Raw genomic sequence first — 21,402 nt, 5'->3', positions numbered from 1 at the left:
GCTGTAGCTCCTTTTCACTCTGTAGCTATAATTGAAATTCTTCCTTTTACAACTGAGTATTTTGAAGGGTTGCTGGGCCCACACATACACATTTCTGTACCGCTCTCTCCAGGTCTTAAAACAAATGTTCTCAATTTGTTGCCATGCAGTGTAGAGGAAGATGTGAGAGTTCTTCTCTTTCAGACCTTCTGTTTCCCTCATGAGGACATCACATTTGTACTGGTTGAATTCCAGGCTTGGTCTCAGGTGGTGCTGTTTCATGAACTGCTTCCGGGAGAGGTTCTGACCATGCATGAGCTGCCCCCACAGAAGGAATAGTAGGAGCAAGACAGGGCCCAGGATGTTTACAAAAGATGCCATCTCAGTAGCTAGGGCCACCTGCAGGTGCACACGGAAGAGAGAGGAAAGCAGTATCTAGACACTGCCCTGAGAGCCCAGCTCCACCTTAAAATCCCTTTCCCTGCCAAGACAGACCCTTGGGCCCAATTCCACTATTTGGTTCCCAGCCTAGAACATGCAAAGTCTCATTAGAAAATCAAGTCTTTGAGAACTGAAAGCAGGCTGTAGTCTGAGTCAGCCAAGCTCAACATTGTAAAAAACAGATGTTGATTTTGAGATTTGCAAACATTTCCTGCCTGTCCTCTCTTCCACCTGATCATTTGCCCTCCAGCTAGCTCATTTTTACCCCCCAGATCAACTCCCAGGAGAGTGTGTGTCCAAAAGAGAATGGCATCTTAAGCTTTGTGGTTTTGAAGTGCAAATGTTTGTCACTTTTTAAGGGAAATAGCCCACCAAACCCTCTGCCTTCAGGTCGATTGGGACCCCTAGTGAGCCTATAGGACAGAGTAGAACTGCTTTGTAGAGTTTCTAAGGAGACCCTGGGGTATTCGAACTGCTAATCCGTTGGTTAGCAACTATAGCACTTAACCACTTGCCACCGGGGTTTCCAAGGGAAATAGAAGATGAGTAAATGTTTGGGAGATATTTTCTGGGTGGGAAGATTTCGGCTCCCTGCAATCACATCCCAGGTTGCAATTACACTACTCTGCATAATTGTGGTTAGCCACTCTCAACTTCCTTCTATCACTTCCCCAAAGCCTAAGGATAAGGAAACACATTATCACTTCTAACTACTCCTATCCTTTCTCAGGTTCCATTTTCCCTGATTATCATTGTTATAAATGATCTTGGCTTCTCTGAGGTATCTATTGAGAATGCTTTCATGAAAGACTGTAGTTTTGAAATATCACTCTGACCAATCAAGTGCCAAGACTGAAACTGCCCTCACAGGAGCTGCTCTAGCAAAAGTGTGAGCTGTAAAGTTGTTTCAAAAAGCCTTCCCTTAGACCAGCCCCTCTGTGCTACTATGTGAAGTGTACCTAGCTCTAGTGAAACTCTAACCTGAGTCTCAAATCTCTGAGCATCAGTGCCCTCAAATGGGCCTAATCATCGTTCCCTCAGAGACCTGAAAGAATCTAATGAGATGCATCTATGTCAGGCACAGAAACAGGGGTAGGCACTTTCTCCTTTGTGAAATCCTGTCCCTGGTCATTAAGGGCCCAAACAGGATGAGGACAACAGAATTCAGGCTGCTCCATTGAAGGCTGTAGGGAGTGCCTGTACCAGTAGGATTAATGCTGGATTGCATTCAGTCCTTTGCTTCCTACCAGTTGGATTATTTTCCATTCTTAAGTTTACCATCTAAAAGTTAAGTCAAGACCCTGGTTGCTTTCCAGTATTCCTGAGTCTTTCCCCCAAGCATCTTTAGCATCAACTTTTCCAACTTACCCTATTCAGATTTTCCAGTAACTGATTGTTGTGGGGATTAGTACATAGATCTGAAGAATAGTGAGTCTTTGTTTGTTTCCTCTCTTTAGATCCCAAGAGGTCTGCGGAAGTGGAGAAAGGGATAGCAGTGGGAGCAGAGACCTCCAGCTGATTGAAGTGAGTGCCTGGGAACTGGAGAGAGCAGTCTCCCTGTGTGAACCCATTCCTATATCTTCTCATGTAGAACAAGTTTGTTCACTCTGATAATTGCCTGGGGCAAGAGTATTAGACATCAAAGATTGACTCCTGGGCACAAAGGAGTTGCAACACTCTAGGGAGCTCTGTTCCTGAAGAGAGGATATCTGGGCTTATTGGGAGAGAATTAAAGATATGGCTGCTAAGTTTACTTCCTGACAAAATTCTCCCAGTCCATCTGAGTGGCATCTCCACCCTTGGCAATTGCAGAGGCCATGGCTCCACCCTTGAAACCAAGGTAGCTCTGCTTTCTGTGTTCATTGTCTCTTCAGCTTCTGCTTCCTGGTTCCTTGGCCTCTAGGCCCCCCAGGCTTCTCCGCCTGTCTGCTCTGCTGGGGCAAGTGTTCCACAGCTCTGTAGCTCCACCAATAAGTGTCTGGAGGCACCCACTCTGCCAGTGAACTTTGGCTGGAAGGCACTGGCTTTCTTTCTCCTTGGGTTGGCAAGCCTAGCTCTACCAATACGAGCCAGGAGGCATGCCACTTTGCCAAGAAGCCTCCTGTACAAAGGCACTCAGCTCTCTTGCTCCTGGATCTGCTCTAGCACTGTCTGGTGCTGGTCTCTTGGTTCTGCTGACTTGGCTGGTGCCTAGTAAACCTTTTTTCCCTCCAGTTTCTTCCATTTGTAATGGAAATGTCAAGCTTCTGTCTGTTCCAACATTGTACTTTGAAAGCAGATAACTTGTATTCTAGATTTGACAGATGAAGAGGAATTTTTGGATTTTGGACTTGGAATTAAGACTTCTGCTATGATATGATGAGGTGAATATTTTTGCATTATTCAAGGACACAAATTTTGTGAGGCCAAGGGGTGGAATGTCATGGATTGATTTGTGTTCCCCCAAAATATGTGTCAACTTGGCTAGTCCAAGGTTCCCAGTATTTTGTGACTCTCCACTGTTTTGTCACCTGAGGTGATTTTCCTATGTGTTGTAAATCCTGCCACTATCATGTTAGGGAGGTGGGATTCACAGCATTTATGTTATTTAGGCAAGGCTCAGTCTACAAAATTACGTTCTGTTTAAAAGAGATCTTTTCTGAGATATCAAGGAGAGAAGCAAGCAGAGAGACTGGGGGAGGGCAAAATTATAGCAGCACTAGATGACTAAGACAGCGCCCACCTCTAGTCTTCTAGAACCTTTTCCTTTTTTTTAATCTGTCACCCAAAATTGAGCAAAGCAGTTGTAGAACTCTTGGAGTTAGTGGTTCAGAACAATTTATTTAGAGTAAATAAATTTCTTATTATCTCTTCACCCCTATTGCCTATTGCCTATTGGTCTTTTCCTTCCTTTTTAAAAGTAAAACATTACAGTGCACAGGTTCAAAAAAATCATGCTTAGGCCGTGATTCCCAGTATTGTGTGATCATCCACCACTTTGTCATCTGATGTGATTTTCCTATATGCTGTAAAACCTACCTCTAGGTATATTGATACATGTAAGCTGGGCTTATGAAAAATTTCACCTTTTTCACCACATCAAAGATTCTGCTTCTAGGTATGGCTGACATCTGTCTCTCACCCAACCCCACAGCACCTTCCTACAGAGTCAAATACTCTTTTTCAAATTTAGAATCCCTGACGGGCAGATTACCCAGTAAGCAAGGGAAGCACAGGCTTACTTGTGCTTACTCACTAATATGTAGTGCACAACTTCACATGGATTTCACCATATTTTCAATGATCTTTAATGTGGAGAACCCATGTGAAATTGTTTGCTACGGATTAGCAAGTAAGTACGATAAGCCCACACCTATCTTGTTTATTGGATACTCCACCTCTGACTTCTGTGAACAAAGAAGACATATAGGCAAGCCTAAGAGTAGATTTAGCCTTGGGCATTAGAGAGCAGAAGGAAGTCCTGGAAGCTCTCAAAATTAGTGAGGTATATCCCCATCTCCTTTCACATGGAAGCTAGTTAGCTGTTTATAATTAAGAAAACTAGATGGATAAGGTTGAGTCTACTTTGAGGAGGCAGCGCTTCCCCAGTCATCTTTTCAGTGCCTTCCATCCTGGGGGGGCTCATCTTCCACCACTATATCAGACAAAGTTCTGCTGCTATTCATAAGGTTTTCACTGGCTAATGCTTTTCAGAAGTCGACTGCCAGGTCCTTCTTCCTAGTCTGTCTTAGTCTGCCTCCCTTTTAAAAGTAGAGTGAACCTTAATGACGTGGATGGAGTAAAGCTATCGGGACCTTCATTTGCTGATGTGGCATGACTCAAAATGAGAAGAAACAGCTGCAAGCATCCATTAGCATCCATTAATAATCAGAACCTGGAATGTAGGAAGTCTGAATCAAGGAAAATTGGAAACTGTCAAAAATGAAATGGAATGCATAAACATCGAAATCCTAGGCGTTAGTGAACTGAAATGGACTGATACTGGCCATTTTGAATCGGACAATCATATAGCCAACTATGCTGGGAATGACAACTTGAAGAGGAACGGTGTTGCATTCATCGTCAAAAAGAACATTTCGAGATGTATCCTGAAGTAAAATGCTGTCACTGATAGCATAATGTCCATACGCCTACAAGGAAGACCAGTTACTATGACTAGTATTCAAATATATGCACCAACCACTAGGGCCAAAGTTGAAGAAACAGAAGATTTTTGTCAGCTGCAGCAGTCTGAAATTGGTCGAACATGCAATCAAGATGCATTGATAATTACTGGCAATTGGAATGTGAAAGTTGCAAACAAACAAGAAGGATCAGTACTTGGAAAGTATGGCCTTGGTGACAGAAACAATGACGGAGATGGAATGATAGAATTTTGCAAGACCAACGACTTCTTCATTGCGGATACCTTCTTTCACCAGCATAAACGGTGACTATATACATGAACCTTGCCAGATGGAACACACAGAAATCAAATTGACCACATTTGTGGAAAGAGATGATGGAAAAGCTCAAAATCATCAATCAGAACAAGGCCAGGGGCCGACTACGGAACAGACCATCAATTGCAACAATGGAAGTTCAAGGTGAAAATGAAGAAAATCAGAGCAAGTCCACAAGAGCCAAAATATGACCTTGAGTGTATACTACCTGAATTTAGAGACCATCTCAAGAATAGATTTCACGCATTGAACACTAGTGAGCGAAGACCAGACGAGTCATGGAATGACATCAAGGACATCATCCATGAAGAAAGCAAGAGGTCATTGAAAAGACAGGAAGGAAAGAAAAGTCCAAGATGGATGTCACATGAAACTCTGAAACTTGCTCTCCAATGTCAAGCAGCTGAAGAAAAAGGAAGAATTGATGAAGTAAAAGAACTGAACAGAAGATTTCAAAGGGCATCTTCAGAAGACAAAGTAAAGTACTATAATGATATATGCAAGCAGTTGGAGATGGAAAACCAAAAGGGAAGAACACACTTGGCGTTTCTCAAGCTGAAACAACTGAAGAAAAAATTCAAGCCTAGACTTGCAATAGTGAAGGATTCCATGGGGAAAATATTAAAGGATGCAGAAAGCATCAAAAGGAGATGGAAGAAATACACGGAGTCATTATACCATAAAGAATTAGTCGATGTTCAACCATTTCAAGAGGTAGCATATGATCAGGAACCGATGGTGCTGAAGGAAGCAGTCCAAGCCGCTTTGAAGGCATTGGTGAAAAACAAGGCTCCAGGAATTGATGGAGTATCCCCTGAGATGTTTCAAGAAACAGATGCTGTGCTGGAGGTGCTCGCTTGTCTATGCCAAGAAATACGGAAGACAGCTTCCTGGCCAACTGACTGGAAGAGATCCATATTTACGCCTATTCCCAGGAATGGTGCTCGAACTGCATGTGGAAATTATAGAACAATAATATCACAAGCAAGCAAACTTTTGCTGAAGATCACTCAAAATCTGTTGCAGCAGTATATCGACAAGGAACTGCCAGAAATTCGGGCCATTTTCAGAAGAGGACGTGGAACCAGGGATATCGTTGCTGATCTCAGATGGATCCTGGCTGAAAGCAGAGAATATCAGAAGGATGTTACCCGAGTTTTATTGATTATGCAAAGGCATTCGACTCTGTGGATCATAACAAACTGTGGATAACATTGCGAAGAATGGGAATTCCAGAACACTTAATTGTGGTCATGAGGAACCTTTACATAGATCAAGAGGCAGTTGTTCGGACAGAACAAGGGGATACTGATTGGTATAAAGTCAGGAAAGGTGTGTACCAGGGTTTTATTCTTTCACTATACCTATTCAATGTGTATGCTGAGGAAATAACCCGAGAAGCTGGACTATATGAAGAAGAACGGGGCATCAGGATTGGGGAAAGATTCATTGACAACGTGCCTTATACAGATGACACAACCTTGCTTGCTGAGAGTGAAGAGGACTTGAAGCACTAGCTAATGAAGATCAAACACCACAGCTTTCAGTATGGATTGCACCTCAACATAAAGAAAACAAAAATCCTCACAACTGGACCAATGAGCAACATCATGATAAAAGGAGAAAAGTTTGAAGTTGTCAAGGGTTTCATTTTACTTGGATCCACAATCAACAGCCATAGAAACAGCAGTCAAGAAATCCAAAGAAGCATTTCTCTGGGCAAATTTGATGCATAGGACCTCTTGAAAGTGTTGAAGAGCCAAGATGTCACCTTGAAGACTAAGGTGTGCCTGACCCAAGCCATGGTATTTTCAATCGCATCATATGGATGTGAAAGCTGGACAATGAATAAGGAAGACCGAAGAAGAACTGACGCTTTTGAACTGTGGCGTTGGAGAAGAATATTGAATATACCACGGACTGCCAAAAGAACGAACAAATCTGTCTTAGAAGAAGTACAGCCAGAATCCTCCTTAGAGGCAAGGATGGCGAAACTGCGTCTTACATACTGTGGACATGTTGTCAGCAGGGATCAGTCTCTAGAGAAGGACATCATGCTTGGTAGAGAACAGGGCCAGCGGAAGAGAGGAAGACCCTCAACGAGGTGGATTGAGGCAGTGGCTGCAACGATGAGCTCAAGCATAACCACAATTGTAAGTGTGGCTCAGGACCGGGCAGTGTTTCGTTCTCTTGTGCATAATAGGGTCGCTGTGAGTCAGAAGCGACTGGACGGCACATAACAACAACAAAAACAACAGATGGGAAAGGTGCCTAGAAGTTGTGACAGCTCTTTGTAGGAGCTGTGTGTAGGTGTGAAATGTTAAAAAGAAAAAAATAAAACAAACCAAAAAGACCAACCTTATCACTTACTACTTGTGTGATTCAGAGCAAATTACTTATGCTCTGTCTGGGCTCAGATTCTCCACTGATACACCAGAAACAGGTTCTCACTCCAGGTTTTGTAGATGTATGTAAAGCTCTGGCAGCACAGTAGACTCTCACTACTCACCCAATCCCCAAATCTTCCTTGGCAGCTACTACAACATAAGCACTTCAACGTAACAGGTGAAATTGACCCAAGGATCTAAGGGTCAGAAACCTTGATTTTTTGTAAGCTGACAATTTTATAGTGATTATATCCTTCATGTTTATTACCTTGTTGTTTCGCCACAGTTATAGCAGTCTTGGAAAGAGCCAGCCCTTCTCAGCTTTGTCAAGAAGAATCAAGAGAAAAAAATCTCCTGTCATTTCGGCCCTCTGAGTCCAGGCGGCGCAGCGCCCTCTGCCGGCCAGTGTGATGGAGGCCAGGGGAACCAGGCCCAGCACGCAAAGCCGCCAAGGCAGGAGGGTGGTGGAGGGGGCCTGGGTCGTCGAGTTGCCCCTGCTCCGTGACCCCAACCTCCCGAAAGCAGCTCCTTCCCACAAGGATCTACATAAAGACCTTCTTTCCTCCATCCCCGGTCGTACCCGTGTGTTTTTCCAACTAATTACTTTAGAATTCTTCTAATCACCTAGCTCTTTCTTGCCTAGAGGTATGGGTTGCCTTGTAGTGAAAACCCAGAGCCCTCTGGTATATGAAAGTTAAATAGTCTGAGCTCTTCAAAGCAAAATGCCAAACTCTTTCCAAAACTCTGGGTCTGAAGTGGGCAGATGTGATAAGCAATGACTATAAATTTTTTTTTTTTTTTTTTACAAAATAGAATAGAAGATAAAAAGGATGACAGGGCCCCAGGAAAAGACAGACATAAAAAGTTTTCCTCCTGCTGAGAGGAGGGATTTCTGTACAAACCAGGACCAAATGTCATACTTTGAGATGAGGTTACCTTGTTCTGAGTTTGCCTTTGTTTTTTAGGAAGTTCCTGGGACTTCCTAAAGGCTAAAGAATTGGTAGATAATATATGTTAATCAGATGCTACTTGTAGCATTTTTATCAAGGGAGGACCTCATACCAGGTGTCATCAACACAGTTTAGCCCTACCCAGTGAGAATACAATTTCAGACACCATTATCAGGCTATTGTCTTAAAGGAGAAGGACAATCAATATTTAGACTGAGCGAAGCCAAAGCCACTGCCGTTTTTAATTGTCTAAGTCATCATTTACCTTGGGTTTCTGCACTGCTGCATTTGCAGGTAAACTTCAACTTAATTAAAAATAAAAAAATGTAATCCATTCTGTTTCTAGAACCATCTTTGACCCATGTGGGGAGAACACAGTTTGGTATATCTGATTCTTGCCTTTAATTGCAACATAATTGGCCATATGTCAAGTGAAGCTAAATATTTCATTTTGTTTTTTCAATTAAAGAGGTCAAACCGAGTTTGGCTGATAATGAAAACGACTGCAGTTCAAATCCACCAGCTGCTCCTTGGAAACCCTATTGAACAGTTGTATTCTGTCCTATCTGGTTGCTAGGAGTCAGAATCAGCTTGACAGCAATGGGTTTTTTGTGGTCAAGAGCTTTGAAGTAAGAAAAATGAATTTGAATACATTTATATCTTTCTTCTTCTCACAGAAATGAATCGTTTTCATTATTAAAGATCTTCATGCACGTATACCTTGTTTCCAGTCTGTTCTTTCATTAATTATTAACGCTTCTGCTTCTAGCGCCACAAAGCCTTGCATGGCTGTGACAAGAAACTCAGGACCCTGCACTGCTGCGACAGGACACACTAAGGAAGGAGCTCACCTTTCCCTCAGTAGTGGATTCTAAGGTAGCTAGAGCCTCGGTCAGCTCTTTTCTCTGTGCCTGGCGCCAGGCAGGTCATCTTTGCTTGTTTAGATTCAGAGAATTATGGAACAAATGAGTTATAAGGACATTTAGAGATAATCCACACTAACATTCTCATTTTATTAGTTCATTTATTCCCTCTTTCATTTTACACATGAGGGAATGGAGAGGTAACTTGAATTGACAAACAGATTTGGAACCCTGGCTGACCTTCTGAATTACCAGGAGGGCTTTAACAGGAAGTACCTGGGTGGAGCAAAAGGGTTGGGTGCGACTACTGACCTAAAGATTGTCTTCCGATGTCTTCCATATTATGCCGTTCTGTTTCTAGTGACTGTCTCCTGTGATTCCCTAGTCTTCTACAATGAAACATTAATTCACTTCACACTTATTTCCTTGAGACCTAGGAGGTCCCTGGTAGTATGAACAGTTAACACTCTGGATTGTTTACCGAAAGCCTGAAGATTCTAGTCCACCCAGACGCATCTTGGAAGAAGGGCCTGGCAAGCTACTTCCAACAAATCAGCCAGCTCCCCACTGGAGCACAGTTCTGCTCTGACATATGGGGTCATCTGAGTCAGAAACAACTCGATGGCAATTGGTTCTGGTGTGGGAGACCTACTGTGCACATGACCCAAATTCAGGAGATTTAAATATGAGTAAGACATGGCCTATGTCCTTGAAAAGCTCATAGTATGATGGAGGAGAGTGAGAAGAAAGAATTCCCAATGAATGTGAGAAGTGGCATAATAATGTAACAGACAAAGGAAAAGGCAAGTTCATTACAGTACATGTAGTGTAGTGTTCTTGGCAAAGGAAAAGACTTGCTCCCTTGATCTGTTAGGAATGAAACGTCAGTAGCCTTTATAACCCCCAAAAACCCCAGTGCCGTCAAGTCGATTCCGACTTCTAGCGACCCTATAGGACAGAGTGGAAATTCCCCATAGAGTTTCCAAGGAGCGCCTGGCAGATTTGAACTGCCGACCCTTTGATTAGCAGCCCTAGCACTTAACCACTACGCCACCAGGGTTTCTAAAAAATATAAATATAAATAATATAAAGATAATATAACTAATATAAATATAAAAATATAAAGGTAGACTTTATAGAGGACAATTAACAGTTTATATCAAAAGTCCATAGCTTCTGAACACTTCTAGAAATTTATGCTAAAGAAGTAATAGGCCAAAGTGTAGTGGATACTGTAGTGTGAGCCCTGACTCCCCCACTTCAGGATCAAGATACTTATCTCAGCACCCTCTAACCCCTCAGCTGCTGGAATGGTGGTGACAGACACACTCAGCTCAGTCTTTCTCTGAGAATTGCTCTCAGTGGCAGAGAGCCGTTCCGACTGAGGTAAAGGCCTTCTATCCAGAGCAAGTCCACATCCAGTGAATGGTCAGCGAGGGGATACAAAGGCCTGGGCCCTTTTCTTTAATTCAGGATAACTCTGAAGGGTAAGAACCTTCCTTTCTCTTAATGTGAATCTGTGTTTCTGGACTTAGGTGTGTGACTGGGTTTGTTTTATATAAGTTAGGCCAAATGCAACTGGTGAAATATACCCACAAAAGTAACTTGGGCTCTGTGAAAAGCCTAAAAGTCTTAAGGAAATCAATTTCATATTGAGATCAAACCTTTCTTCCTGGGAGGTACTGAGAAGAAGACTTTTTAGAAGTTTTTTTTTTTTTTCTTTTTCTTAAGAAAAAAGATTTTAACTGGGAGAGATCTTAGATCTTTCTTCACTCTTGAAGTTCTTGGCAGAGAAGTGCAGAGAAGTCACAAGGCTTGGCCTCAGTCCCTGAGTGGCTTAACAGCAAAAGGTCTCATGACCAGCTAGTCGAGGGTGTTGAGCTGCCTGTGGCACTCATACTCTTCATCACACATGTGTGCTGAGTGAATACCCTCTCCTGCTCACATTTAACAACCTTAGCCCTGCTGAGGTCTGCTTTCTAGTTCCTCTGTGAGAGATAAAAATGACTAAAAGAAAAAAAAAAAAAAAAGGAGTTAGGGGCAGAACCAGAATAGCAGTGAGGGATTAGGACCTTCTTTTCTAGAAAAGTAAGAATATCAACCATATTCAGGGGGAAGGAGCTTAGCTCAGAAGAGATTGGAATAAGATGGATGTACAGGGCGCTAATCCAAAGCTCAAAACAGGCCAGGCAGAGGACCAGGAGAAGGTTGGACTTAGTGACCTGACAAAAGGTTCCCCTTAAGTAGATGTGAGACTTATCCCCTAAGCTGGATAAAGCAGGTCTGTCTTCACCTTGGTATGGCTGCCTAGACTTCCCTATCCAGTGCTTTCTCCCTTGACAATATCTCCCACCTGTGGAGAAATAAGCACTGTCGTGCTCATAGTAACAGTCCTAATGATTATCACAAGGAGGAAAGCAGGAGATGGAGATGTATAGGGAGGTATTTCTAAGCAAATGACTTCCCTCAAGACCTTGTTCATTGAGCATCTGTTTATGGTGATGGAAAACTTGGCAGTGGGTAATGGTGATGGCTGCACAACATGATTGCTATACTTGGTGTCACTGAATTGTACATGGAAAATATGTTGAATCAACAAATGCTGTGTTATATGTGTGTATATGTATATATGTGTTTGTATGACAACACCAAAAAAGACCTTGGTTTTTTCATGAAGTCAGAAAATGAGTTGACTTCAAAAAAAGGGAGAAATACTTCTTGGAGTAGTTGTCCTCCTGAGGGTTCTTCCTCCTAAACAGGCTCCCCTTCCTGCAGTATCCAGGATGGAATCAAGAAAGAAGCCCCAGGGAATGGAGAGCTGGGAGCCCTGCCCCACTCATCCCCTTTCTGACTCTCCCCCTTCACTTGTGCTGCTCCAATGGAAGTGCCCGTGAGTGTACCTCAGTGTGAGTCCCTAGTCCCCATAACGTCACAGGTAAAATCAGCTACAAAGCCATCTCTACTTTCTCCCACTACGTTTCACAACAGGAAGAGCTGCGGGAGAACTCCAGGAAGAAAGCCAGAGCTAGAAGAAGAGGAGACAATTTCAGTATGAGAGATGCAACGCTTTGGGTGCAGTATCAGAGCCATGGTTTCCCCAACCTGGCAATACATTGAACACTGCACTGGAAGTGGGAGACCTGAGGCTGCTTTCTGCTTCTGCAACCAACACTGTCTGACCTTGGGACTGCTTTGGTCCTCAGTCACCTCATGTGTGTAATGGGAGGACTGGACAAAGATGGAAGCTCTTCTCCATTGCTTGTGTCCTTCCATTCCCTGAGTTCAAGGTAAATATCTATATCTTTTCCATGTTGATGTTCCATGTCATTTGTGTGACATTCAAAGCCCTTCTATTCTGGTCTAAATTTTTCTGTGTCATCCTCTGCCTCTTCCTAGTAAAAGCCACATAAAGAAACTTGATGTTCTGCAAAAACACAATGCTTTGTGATGTGTCGGCTTCTACTATAAATTGCACTTTCTCCAACCCAAATGGAGGGAAAAAAACTATTTAGCCTTCTATGTCATCCGCAAGGTGATTTTTTTCTATGAAAACTCTGATTTCCCCCATCCCACCCCTTTCCTCCTATTGTTCCCTAACAATTCTGTCTTCTTCTCTAAAACCAAACCAAACCCACTGCCGTCGAGTCGATTCCGACTAAAAGCGAGCCTATAGAACAGGGTAGAACTGCCCCACAGGGTTTCCAAGGAGCACCTGGCGGATTCGAACTGCTGACCTTTTGGTGAGCAGCTGTAGAACTTAACCACTATGCAACCAGGGTTTCCATTTGCATGTGAGAAGGTAGGAAATTAATCTAATAAAAAATCAGGCACTTGCTACCTCAGTGGAATTTCTAGAGGACCAGTGGTTGTGTTAAATATGCCCCTCCTACAATTAAAAAGGAGACAAAATGCCTGGTAGGCCTCTGGATTTCGGAGGCAACATATCCCTCATTTGAGTGTGCTACTCTGGCCCATTTATCAAGTGACTGGAAAAGCTGCTAATTTTAAGTGAATCCTAGAACAAGAGAAGCCTCTGCAATAGGTTCATGCTTCTGTGCAAGACTCTTGGCCACTTAGGCCATACGATCAGGCTGATCCAATGGCTCCTGAAGTGTCAGTGACAATACATATGCAGTTTGGAGTCCTTGGCAGGCCCCTATTGGGTGAATCACAGTGCAAACCCTTCCAGTTTGGGAGAAAAGCTCGGCCATCCTCTGAAGATAACTAGTCTCCTTCTGAGAAAGAGGTTTTGGCTTGTTCCTGGGCCTTAGTAGAGATTGAACGCTTAACCATGGGATACCATGTCACTATGGGGTCTGGGCTGCCCATCATGAACTGGGCGTTGTCTGATCCACAGAGTCATAAAGGTGGATGTGCAGAGCACAACTCCATTATTAAATGGAAGTGGTATATACAAGATCAAGCTGGAGCAGGCCCTGAATGCACAAGTAAGTTACATTATGAAGTGGCTCAAATGCCCATGGTCCCCACTCCTGTCACATTACCTTCTGTCATGGATTGAATTGTGTCCTCCAAAAATATCTGTCAACTTAGCTGGGTCAAGATTCTCAGTATTGTGTGATTGTCCACCATTTTATGCGATTGTCCACCATGTTATGTGATTTCCCTGTGTTGTAAATCCTATCACTAAGATGAAATGAGTTGGATGAGTGGCAGTTATATTGATGAGTTTTATAAGATTAGGTAGTGTCTGAAGCCAATCTCTTTGAGATCTAAAAGGGAGAAGAGAGCAGAGAGACAGAGGGACCTCATACCACCAAGAAAGCAGTGCCAGTAGAAAAGGGCATCCTTAGGACCTGAGGTTCCTGCAATGAGATGCTCCCAGACTAAGGGGAGACTAATGACAAGGACTTTCCTTCAGAGCCAAGAGAGGAAGCACTCCCCTGGAGCTGACAGCCCGAATTTGAACTTGTAGCCCACTAGATTATGAGAGAATAAACTTCTCTTTGTTAAAGGCATCCACTTGTGGGATTCCTGTTATAGCAGCAGTAGATGATTCAGACACCTTCTTTCTCTCAGTCTGCACCTACGACCTTATGGAGAGTTCCTTACCATCAGTTGACTGAAAAGGAGAACACTTATGCCTGTTTTACAGGTGGTTCTACATGATATGCAAGCACCACTCAGAAATGTACAGCGACAGCAATGCAGCCCTATTCTGGTACCTCCCTGAAGAAAAGTGGTGAAGGGAAATCCTCCCAATGGGCAGAACTTCAAGCAGGGCACCTGGTTGTTCATTTTGCTTGTAATGTGAGATGACAAGATGTGGGATTGTATACTGATTCATGGGCTGTGGCCAATGATCTGGATGGATGGTCAAGGAATTGGGTGGAGCATAATTGGAAAACTGGTGACGAGGAGGCATGGGGAAGAGGAATTTGGATAGAGCTCTCTGAATGGGCCAAAGACGTGAAGATATTTGAGTCTCATGTAAAAGCTCACCAAAGGATGACCTCAGCAGACAAGGGTTTTTACAATCGAGTGGTTAGGAAGACAAGCTCTGTAAATACTAGGAAGCATCGTTCTCCTGCCACTCCTGTCATTGCCCAATGGGCTCATGAACAAAGTGGCCCTGGTGCTAGGCACGTAGGTTATCCATGTGCTCAGCAACATGGACTTCCACTCACCAAGGCCAACTTGGCTGCGGCCACTGCTGTGTGCCCAATCTGCCAGCACCAGAGGCTAACACTGAGTCTTTGACATAGTACTAATCCTAGGGGGAATCATCCAGGAACCTGGTAGCAGGTTGATTACACTGGATCACTTCCATTATGGAAAGGGCAGTGTTTTGTTCTTACTGGAATAGACACTTACTCTGGATACAAAGTTGCCTTCCTGCATGCAATGCTGCTGTCAAAACTGCCATCTGTGGGTTTGTAAAATACCTTATCCACCGTTGTGGTATGCTACACGTCATTGCCTCAGATCAAGAAACTCAGTTCAGAGCCAATGAAGTGCAGCAACGGGTCCATATTATGGAATTCACTGGTTGTACCATGTTCCGCATCATCCTGAAGCAGCTGGGTTGATAGAACAATGCAATGGCCTCCTAAAGGTATAATAACAGTGCCCCGTAGGCAGCAATACCTTGAAAGGTTGGAGAAATGTTGTCCAGAAGGCTCTATATGCTCTAAACCAGTGTCCAATATATGGTGCTGTTTCTCACATAGCCAGAATTCAGAGTTCCAGGAATCAAGTGGTATAAATGGGAGTGGCACCACTCACTATTAACCCTAGTGACCGCTCACAAGATTTTTGCTTCCTGTCCCCTTGACCTTATGCTCTGCAGGTCTAGAGGTCTTAGTACCCAAGGGAGGAATGCTTCCACCAGGAGACACAACACTGAATCCAGTGAACTGGAAGTTAAGAACGGTACCCAGCCACTTTGGGCTCCCCATGGCTCTGGCAAAGAAGGGAGTTACTGTATTGGCTGGTGTGATTGATCCTGATAAGCGAGGGGAAATTGGGTTGATATTTCCTAAGGCAGGTAAAGAAAGTATGTGTGCAATGCAGGAGATCCCTTATGACATCTCTTAGTACTACCATGCCCTGTGCTTAAAAGTCAGTGAAAAATTACAACAACTCAATTCTGACATGACTACTAATGGCCCAGGCTCTGCAGGAATGAAGGTTTGGGTCACCCTACTAGGCAAAGAAACATGACCTGCTGAAGTGGCTGCTGAGGGCAAAGGGAATATGGAATGTGTGGTGGAAGATAGTGTGAATACAGGGTATGATCACGTGACCAGTGGCAGAAACAAGAATTGTGATTTTTTAAAGTATTTCTTCCTTGTTTTTTTATACGTGTATGAATGCATGTATATATAGGAATGCATATTATATATTTGGCAAATATCTTTGTTTTCTTCCTTCCTTTATTTCATTACTTAGTATAAAATATGTTAACACAGTACCTTTTCGGTTGTATGCATCTTAGTTGTATCATATTAGGCACAAGTATGACTTTATAGTTGTCTTTATTTATTTTTATTATTATTTATTTTTATTTAGAGACTATGTACAGCTTAAGGAGATGTGCACATATGCCAAGCTGACAATGGGTGTACTGTGATGGTTAGGGCTATGTATAACTTGGCTAGGCCATGATTCCCAGTGGTTGGGCAGATATGTAATCATCCTTCATTTTGCGATATCATGTGAGCAGCCAATCAGTTGAAAAAGGCATTTCCTTGGGTGTGTGGTCTGCATCCAATATATGCAAATGTTCTGGCAGAGCTCACCCTCTCTGGGTCCTGTTTTGGACTCGTCATCCTCTGACCTCCAGTTCATGGGCCTTGAGATAGGAGCCTGCCTTCTGACCCCCACAACCACATGATTTGGGAGAAGCCTCCAGTTTGATGTCTGACCCACAAATTTGAGACTTGTCAGCCTCCATAACTGAGTGAGCCATTTCCTGGCAATCTCTCTCTCTCTCTCTGTTTCACTGGTATTGCTTCTCTAGAGAACTCAGCCTAAGACAACCTGTAATAGCTCAGTTTTAGCCAGGGAGTGGCCTAAGTGCAGGAAAGAAGTAGGTCAATTATGAGCTGCTTGCAAGGAAGGAAGAGCGGGAGGTGGTAAAAGTACTGTTCATTTCTTCAGCTTAACCATTGCCCCAGCCCCTTTCACTTCCTATATAATCAGACTTTAAAAGTTTATCTTATGCAAAAAAAATTGGAACCCTCCTGCATTGCTGGTGGGATTGTGAAATGGCACAGCTACCGTGGAAAACAGTTTGGCAGTTCCGCAGAAAGTTAAATATAGATTTACTGTATGATCCAGCAATTCCACTTCTGGGTATAAATCCAAAAGAACTGAAAGCAAGAGTGGAAACAGAAACTTGTATTCCAATGTTCATTGTAGCAGTATTCACAATAGCCAAAAGGTAAAAACTACCTAAATGTTCATCAATGAGTGAATGGATAAATAAAATGTGGTACATTTTACTCAGACATAAAGAGAAATGAAGTCCTGCTCCATGCTACATAATGGATGAACCCTGAAAACATTATACTGATTGAAATAAGTCAGTCATAATGGGACAAATAGCATATGTTTCCATTTATATGAAATATCTTGGATCGGCAAGGGTATAGAGACCACATTTATCAGTGGTTACCAGAAGCAGGCAGAAGGGAGGGGCAAAGGGGACTCAAGGCTTAGGGGACACTGAACTTCTGTTAAGGGTAGTGGGAAATTTGGGGAATGGTGATGGTTGGACAACATGATAAACATAACTAATCCCACTAAACTGTACGCCTGAACAATGTTGAAACTGCAAATGATTTATTACATATATATTTACAACAATAACAAAATTGCAAAAGAAAAGTCTATCTTATATACTGGGTTTAGATTCATATTTGGGATTTCTGGATGGAAATGGGAGTCCTTGTGGCGCAGAGGTAAGAGCTCGGCTGCTAACTGAAGGAGTGGCAGTTCAAATCCACCAGTTGCTCCTTGGAAACCCTATGAGGGCAGTTCTTTCTCTGTCCTGTAGGGTCCTTATGAGTTTGGTTTTTTGTTTTTGGATGGAAATGGATGTGTTGAGAGATGGTGTCCTACTTGTTACCCTCTTTCAGGACGAGGAGGAAGTCAGGGGTTGCACTGACTTTGGATAACCCTCTTGGCCATTTCATCCTTTCCCCTCTCTTCTCTCCTCTTTCAATCACTGCTCACTTTAAGACAGGGCTAGAGCCAGTTTTTCTCAGCCTCAAGACAACCCCTCACTCTGCCCATTTCCTGGAGTTCTTTCTTTTCCTCCTCAGAACCTCTTGAAGAGAAACAACCATAGGCTGGCCAAACAGGCTAAAACTGGTACTGCCCCCATCTTGGCATTTCAGATAACCTTTAGCTCATTAAATGCCTCATGCATGGTAGCTATGAGTCAGAATCCACTCCACAGCAATGTTGTTTTTTGTTTTAAGGTGGAGAGCTAACATGCTAATGAACAAAAATGGCTAACTTCCTCCTGCACGGGGAATGGAGCCCAGGCCTTAGAAAATACTTACTCATTCTGAAATGCTCTGTACCTGCCCATACGCCGTTTTGTATTCTGAAACTGTTCCTGCCTCAACAAGCTCCCTTCAAGGCAGTCTTGGATCGCACACAGCCCAGGCTACCTCTTCCCTTGGTCTACCAATAAAGTTGCCTTTCATTCTTCCCAGCTCGGTCTCTGTCTTTTTGGCTCTGATGGAGTTGCACTGAGCAGAACCTGGAGTTCCCAGCAACAACCTCGCTCTGCCTGGCTCACATTTCCATCTTTTTCTGTTCTAATTTTTCTCTGCTTGCTCTCTTTCTCAGTTTGAGAAGGGACCACAGAATACTATTTTGTGTGTGTGTGTGTGTGTGTGTGTGTGTTTGGCGGGTCGTGCTGGGCTTTTGGAGGCCACCTAATGACTGGTCATCCCTAGATGTAAAACTTAAGACATAAAGACATCCTTATTCTATACATTCCCCCCCTTCCTTGTTCTTTTAAAGATGTGAACTGTGATCCTGAAATCTTCTTGTTGGACCAGATCCTTGAAATTCTTCTGGCCCTGGGAAGGTACCAAAAGAATGACCACTTTCATGCAGCCATGCTCACCACTTTGGTGGAATCTTATGGACTAAATCAGACATTCCACCAGGCACCTTTATATCAGGCCCTGTGCCATAATTATCTCTGCCCCACTCCGCTCTTTCATGAACTAATTCTAAATTGGCCCCCCAAGATGATCTAAGCACTATCTAACCACCCTGAGCCAAATAAAACCTGGCTGGAATTGGGATGGTGGACAAATTACGATAACATGAAACTAATTTCATGCGACATCAGCTCTTTCTTACCTCCACTTCCTCTTCTAAATTTATACACATTAGCAAGTAGGTCGATTTTACTAAAGATTTCATGAATACTACATGGCAAAGATTGTAAGGATGGCACAGGACCCACCAGTGTTTCGTCCTGTTGTACCTGGAGTCACTGGGAGTTGGAACCTGTTAGATGGCACCTAATGACAACAACATTCCAAAAACAATTTGAAATTCTTAAAGAATTTGTTCTTCCCATCCAATTTCCTCACTTCTCCCCACTTCTTTCTTTCCCTCCCCAGGGCTTCAAAACTGCAAGCTATTTTAAGACCAAGTTTTTAGCAAAACAAAAATCTGGCAGAGGGTTGACTCCATTCCCCTTAGACAGCAATTCAGAGGTCATCTGGTATTATTTCACCTTGGGGAGAGGGAGCCTCAACCCCGCCCTGAGTGAACAAGAGCTAACATTTCTTAAAGTTGTCCTTATGCCAGATGGTGCTCTACTTCTTGTACACATCTTACCTTATTTTGTCCTAAAAACAAATCTAAGAGGTACATACTACTATTATCCCCATTTTAGAGAGGAGCAAACCAAGGAACAGGGAAATTAAATTCTGTAACTTGTGTAAGGCCAAATACAAATTGAAAAGAAGGGAAGTGGCACCACTCCCCTGTTCTTTCAGGATTCACTATATATAACTTCTAAGGTTATCTCAACTTTGTCCCTTTGAAAAGTATGTAAATCAAGGATGTTTCCTGGAGGGCCTGAGAACCTTGACTTTTGCCATGTGATCTCCTGGAAGGAGATTAGCAAAACTTTGGGTATCTTGCCAAAAAGATACAAGAAAATTAGCAATTTTATCTTGAAAACATGAATGTAGTGAGTTGTACTCACTTAGCTCTATAAAGGGTCAGATTCCTTCCTGTCTTTGGGATCTCTTTAGCTGATTGCCAGTGATGTATCACATTCTGGTTTTATGTTTATTGAATAATAAAACTTTTCTTTCTCTTCTCTTTTAGTGCAGAGGTTTTCTGGGTTGGGAGTAGATTTTGTTTTAAGTAACTTTTCTCCAACACTTGCCCAGCTCTTCAGGTGCTGAGCCAGGTTTTTGGCTGAGGCAGTCTGCATCCAGAGCATGGATGAATATTTTGATAATTCTTACTCTAGAGAGATCAGTTATTGCCCAGCAAAAGCAAGTCGCTTTCCAGGAGGGAATTCCGCTGTTATGAAAGATAATGTTCTCTGCATTTTGTCTTCTCCAAAAAGCACTCTGGATGCATTAGTTGTCTTTACTTCCTCTACTCAACTTTTACCTCCATGATGAGTTTTCACTGTGGATAAGCACTCACTCTCATTACTCCAGGAGTAAGGTACAGGGTGGGCAGAAAGTCACCCGAATTGGGTGAGGTCATTGTAGAGGCCTTCTTCTCTTCCCAACCCAGGCCCTTTCTCTCTCCTTCTCCATATCCAGGAAGCCTGCCTACTGGGGACATCACAAGCCCCCACCCAGGAGGTGCGCACTTCAGAGATGTGGAATTCTGGCCAGGGCACTCCAGAACTCCTGGGGAGAGAAAAGGAGAGCCCTCTCCTGAAATCGCTCTCCGTGCTTTTGTAGGGGACAAAAATTTCCAAGTTCAGTAAAGGAAAAAGAAAGTTTTATTAGGCATATATTCAAAAAGGACAAAAGCTGCGAACCGGACAAGCATGTTGCCAGAGCTTTGTCTGCCTGAGTCCAAGGAAATATTACAGGGTAAGCAAGAAGGGCAAATCAGATAAGCTTGCTGCCACAGCCATGTCTGCCCGAGTCCAAGGAAATTATAGACAAAAGTGGGAAAACAGACAAGCATACTGCCACAGCCATGTCTGACTGAGTCCACGGAAGCTTACAGAGTCCTCAGTATATATTAACATTACAAATGGGCAAAACCGTTGAAAGCTTCACCTTTTCACAGATTGGATAGAAACTGTCATCTTACATTTTGAATTGTTTTTCTTAACAATTATTGGTACAGGCTTCAGTAAGGACAGTCAGGAGGGTCTTCTTTGGTCCAACAAATTTCTATTCACTAAATGTTAATAGAAAGATAAAAGTAGAAAGTGTTTTGTGTTCTGGCTTAAGTGAAAGTTTCCCTAAAAGATATTTGCCAAGATTATTCTATCTATTGTCTTTATACCTCAGGGCTCAGTTGATGTGTCCTTGTGAGCCCAGCTCCAGCTGGGCCACACTCTCTATACCCAAGAACCTGGAATAATGACTCCAATATAATTTCCTAAAGCAGTGCCCTTGTTAAGCTCCAAGGGCTTCTTGGTGAAAATTAGCCCCTAAGTGATAACAAAGGTTTTGCTGTGATTCGTGAAGTCTGGGTGCCAGCAGCCCTAGTGACTTTCTCCGCTGTTCCAAGGGAATCAGTAGAGAGATGAGGCTCCCAAGGTAAGAAAGACTCCTAGAAGCAAAGACATGCTTTCCCCAGCAACACTGAGATGGGGGTGGCCTGAGTGATTCCCCACCCTTCTTCCCTCCGTCCT

General features: G+C 43.1%; 3 protein-coding genes across 9 annotated transcripts in view; 2 read left to right on the top strand and 1 right to left on the bottom strand.

Moving 5' to 3' along the window:
• The window catches only part of LOC126084014 (ribonuclease K6-like), a 152,685-nt gene that overhangs the window by 7,562 nt on the left and 123,721 nt on the right, over positions 1-21,402 (bottom strand). The gene's annotated exons all lie outside the window — the stretch shown is intronic.
• The window catches only part of LOC126084010 (ribonuclease pancreatic-like), a 159,058-nt gene that overhangs the window by 37,683 nt on the left and 99,973 nt on the right, over positions 1-21,402 (top strand). For 2 of the 5 annotated variants that reach the window (XR_007518906.1, XM_049898142.1), the window contains 2 exons: positions 1,878-1,944; positions 7,536-7,718. Coding sequence is in view for 3 of the 5 variants with exons in the window: in XM_049898142.1 (XP_049754099.1) it covers positions 1,878-1,939 (62 nt within the window). In the remaining 2 variants the exon portion in view is untranslated. Of the gene's footprint in view, positions 1-1,877; positions 1,945-7,535; positions 7,719-12,050; positions 12,125-21,402 lie in introns of those variants that run through there. The other 3 variants (XR_007518905.1, XM_049898143.1, XM_049898144.1) reach the window with 2 other exon arrangements.
• Positions 20,581-21,402, top strand: part of LOC126083631 (brain ribonuclease-like) — a 51,231-nt gene continuing 50,409 nt past the window's right edge. Inside the window, exon 1 of the mRNA XM_049897500.1 lies at positions 20,581-20,626. Coding sequence (XP_049753457.1) covers positions 20,581-20,626 — 46 coding nt within the window. The remainder of the gene's footprint in view (positions 20,627-21,402) is intronic.

This window comes from Elephas maximus, chromosome 10 (genome assembly GCF_024166365.1).
Source record: "Elephas maximus indicus isolate mEleMax1 chromosome 10, mEleMax1 primary haplotype, whole genome shotgun sequence".
NCBI classification, from domain to species: Eukaryota; Metazoa; Chordata; class Mammalia; order Proboscidea; family Elephantidae; genus Elephas; species Elephas maximus.
This window is presented reverse-complemented; position numbering and strand designations above follow the sequence as displayed.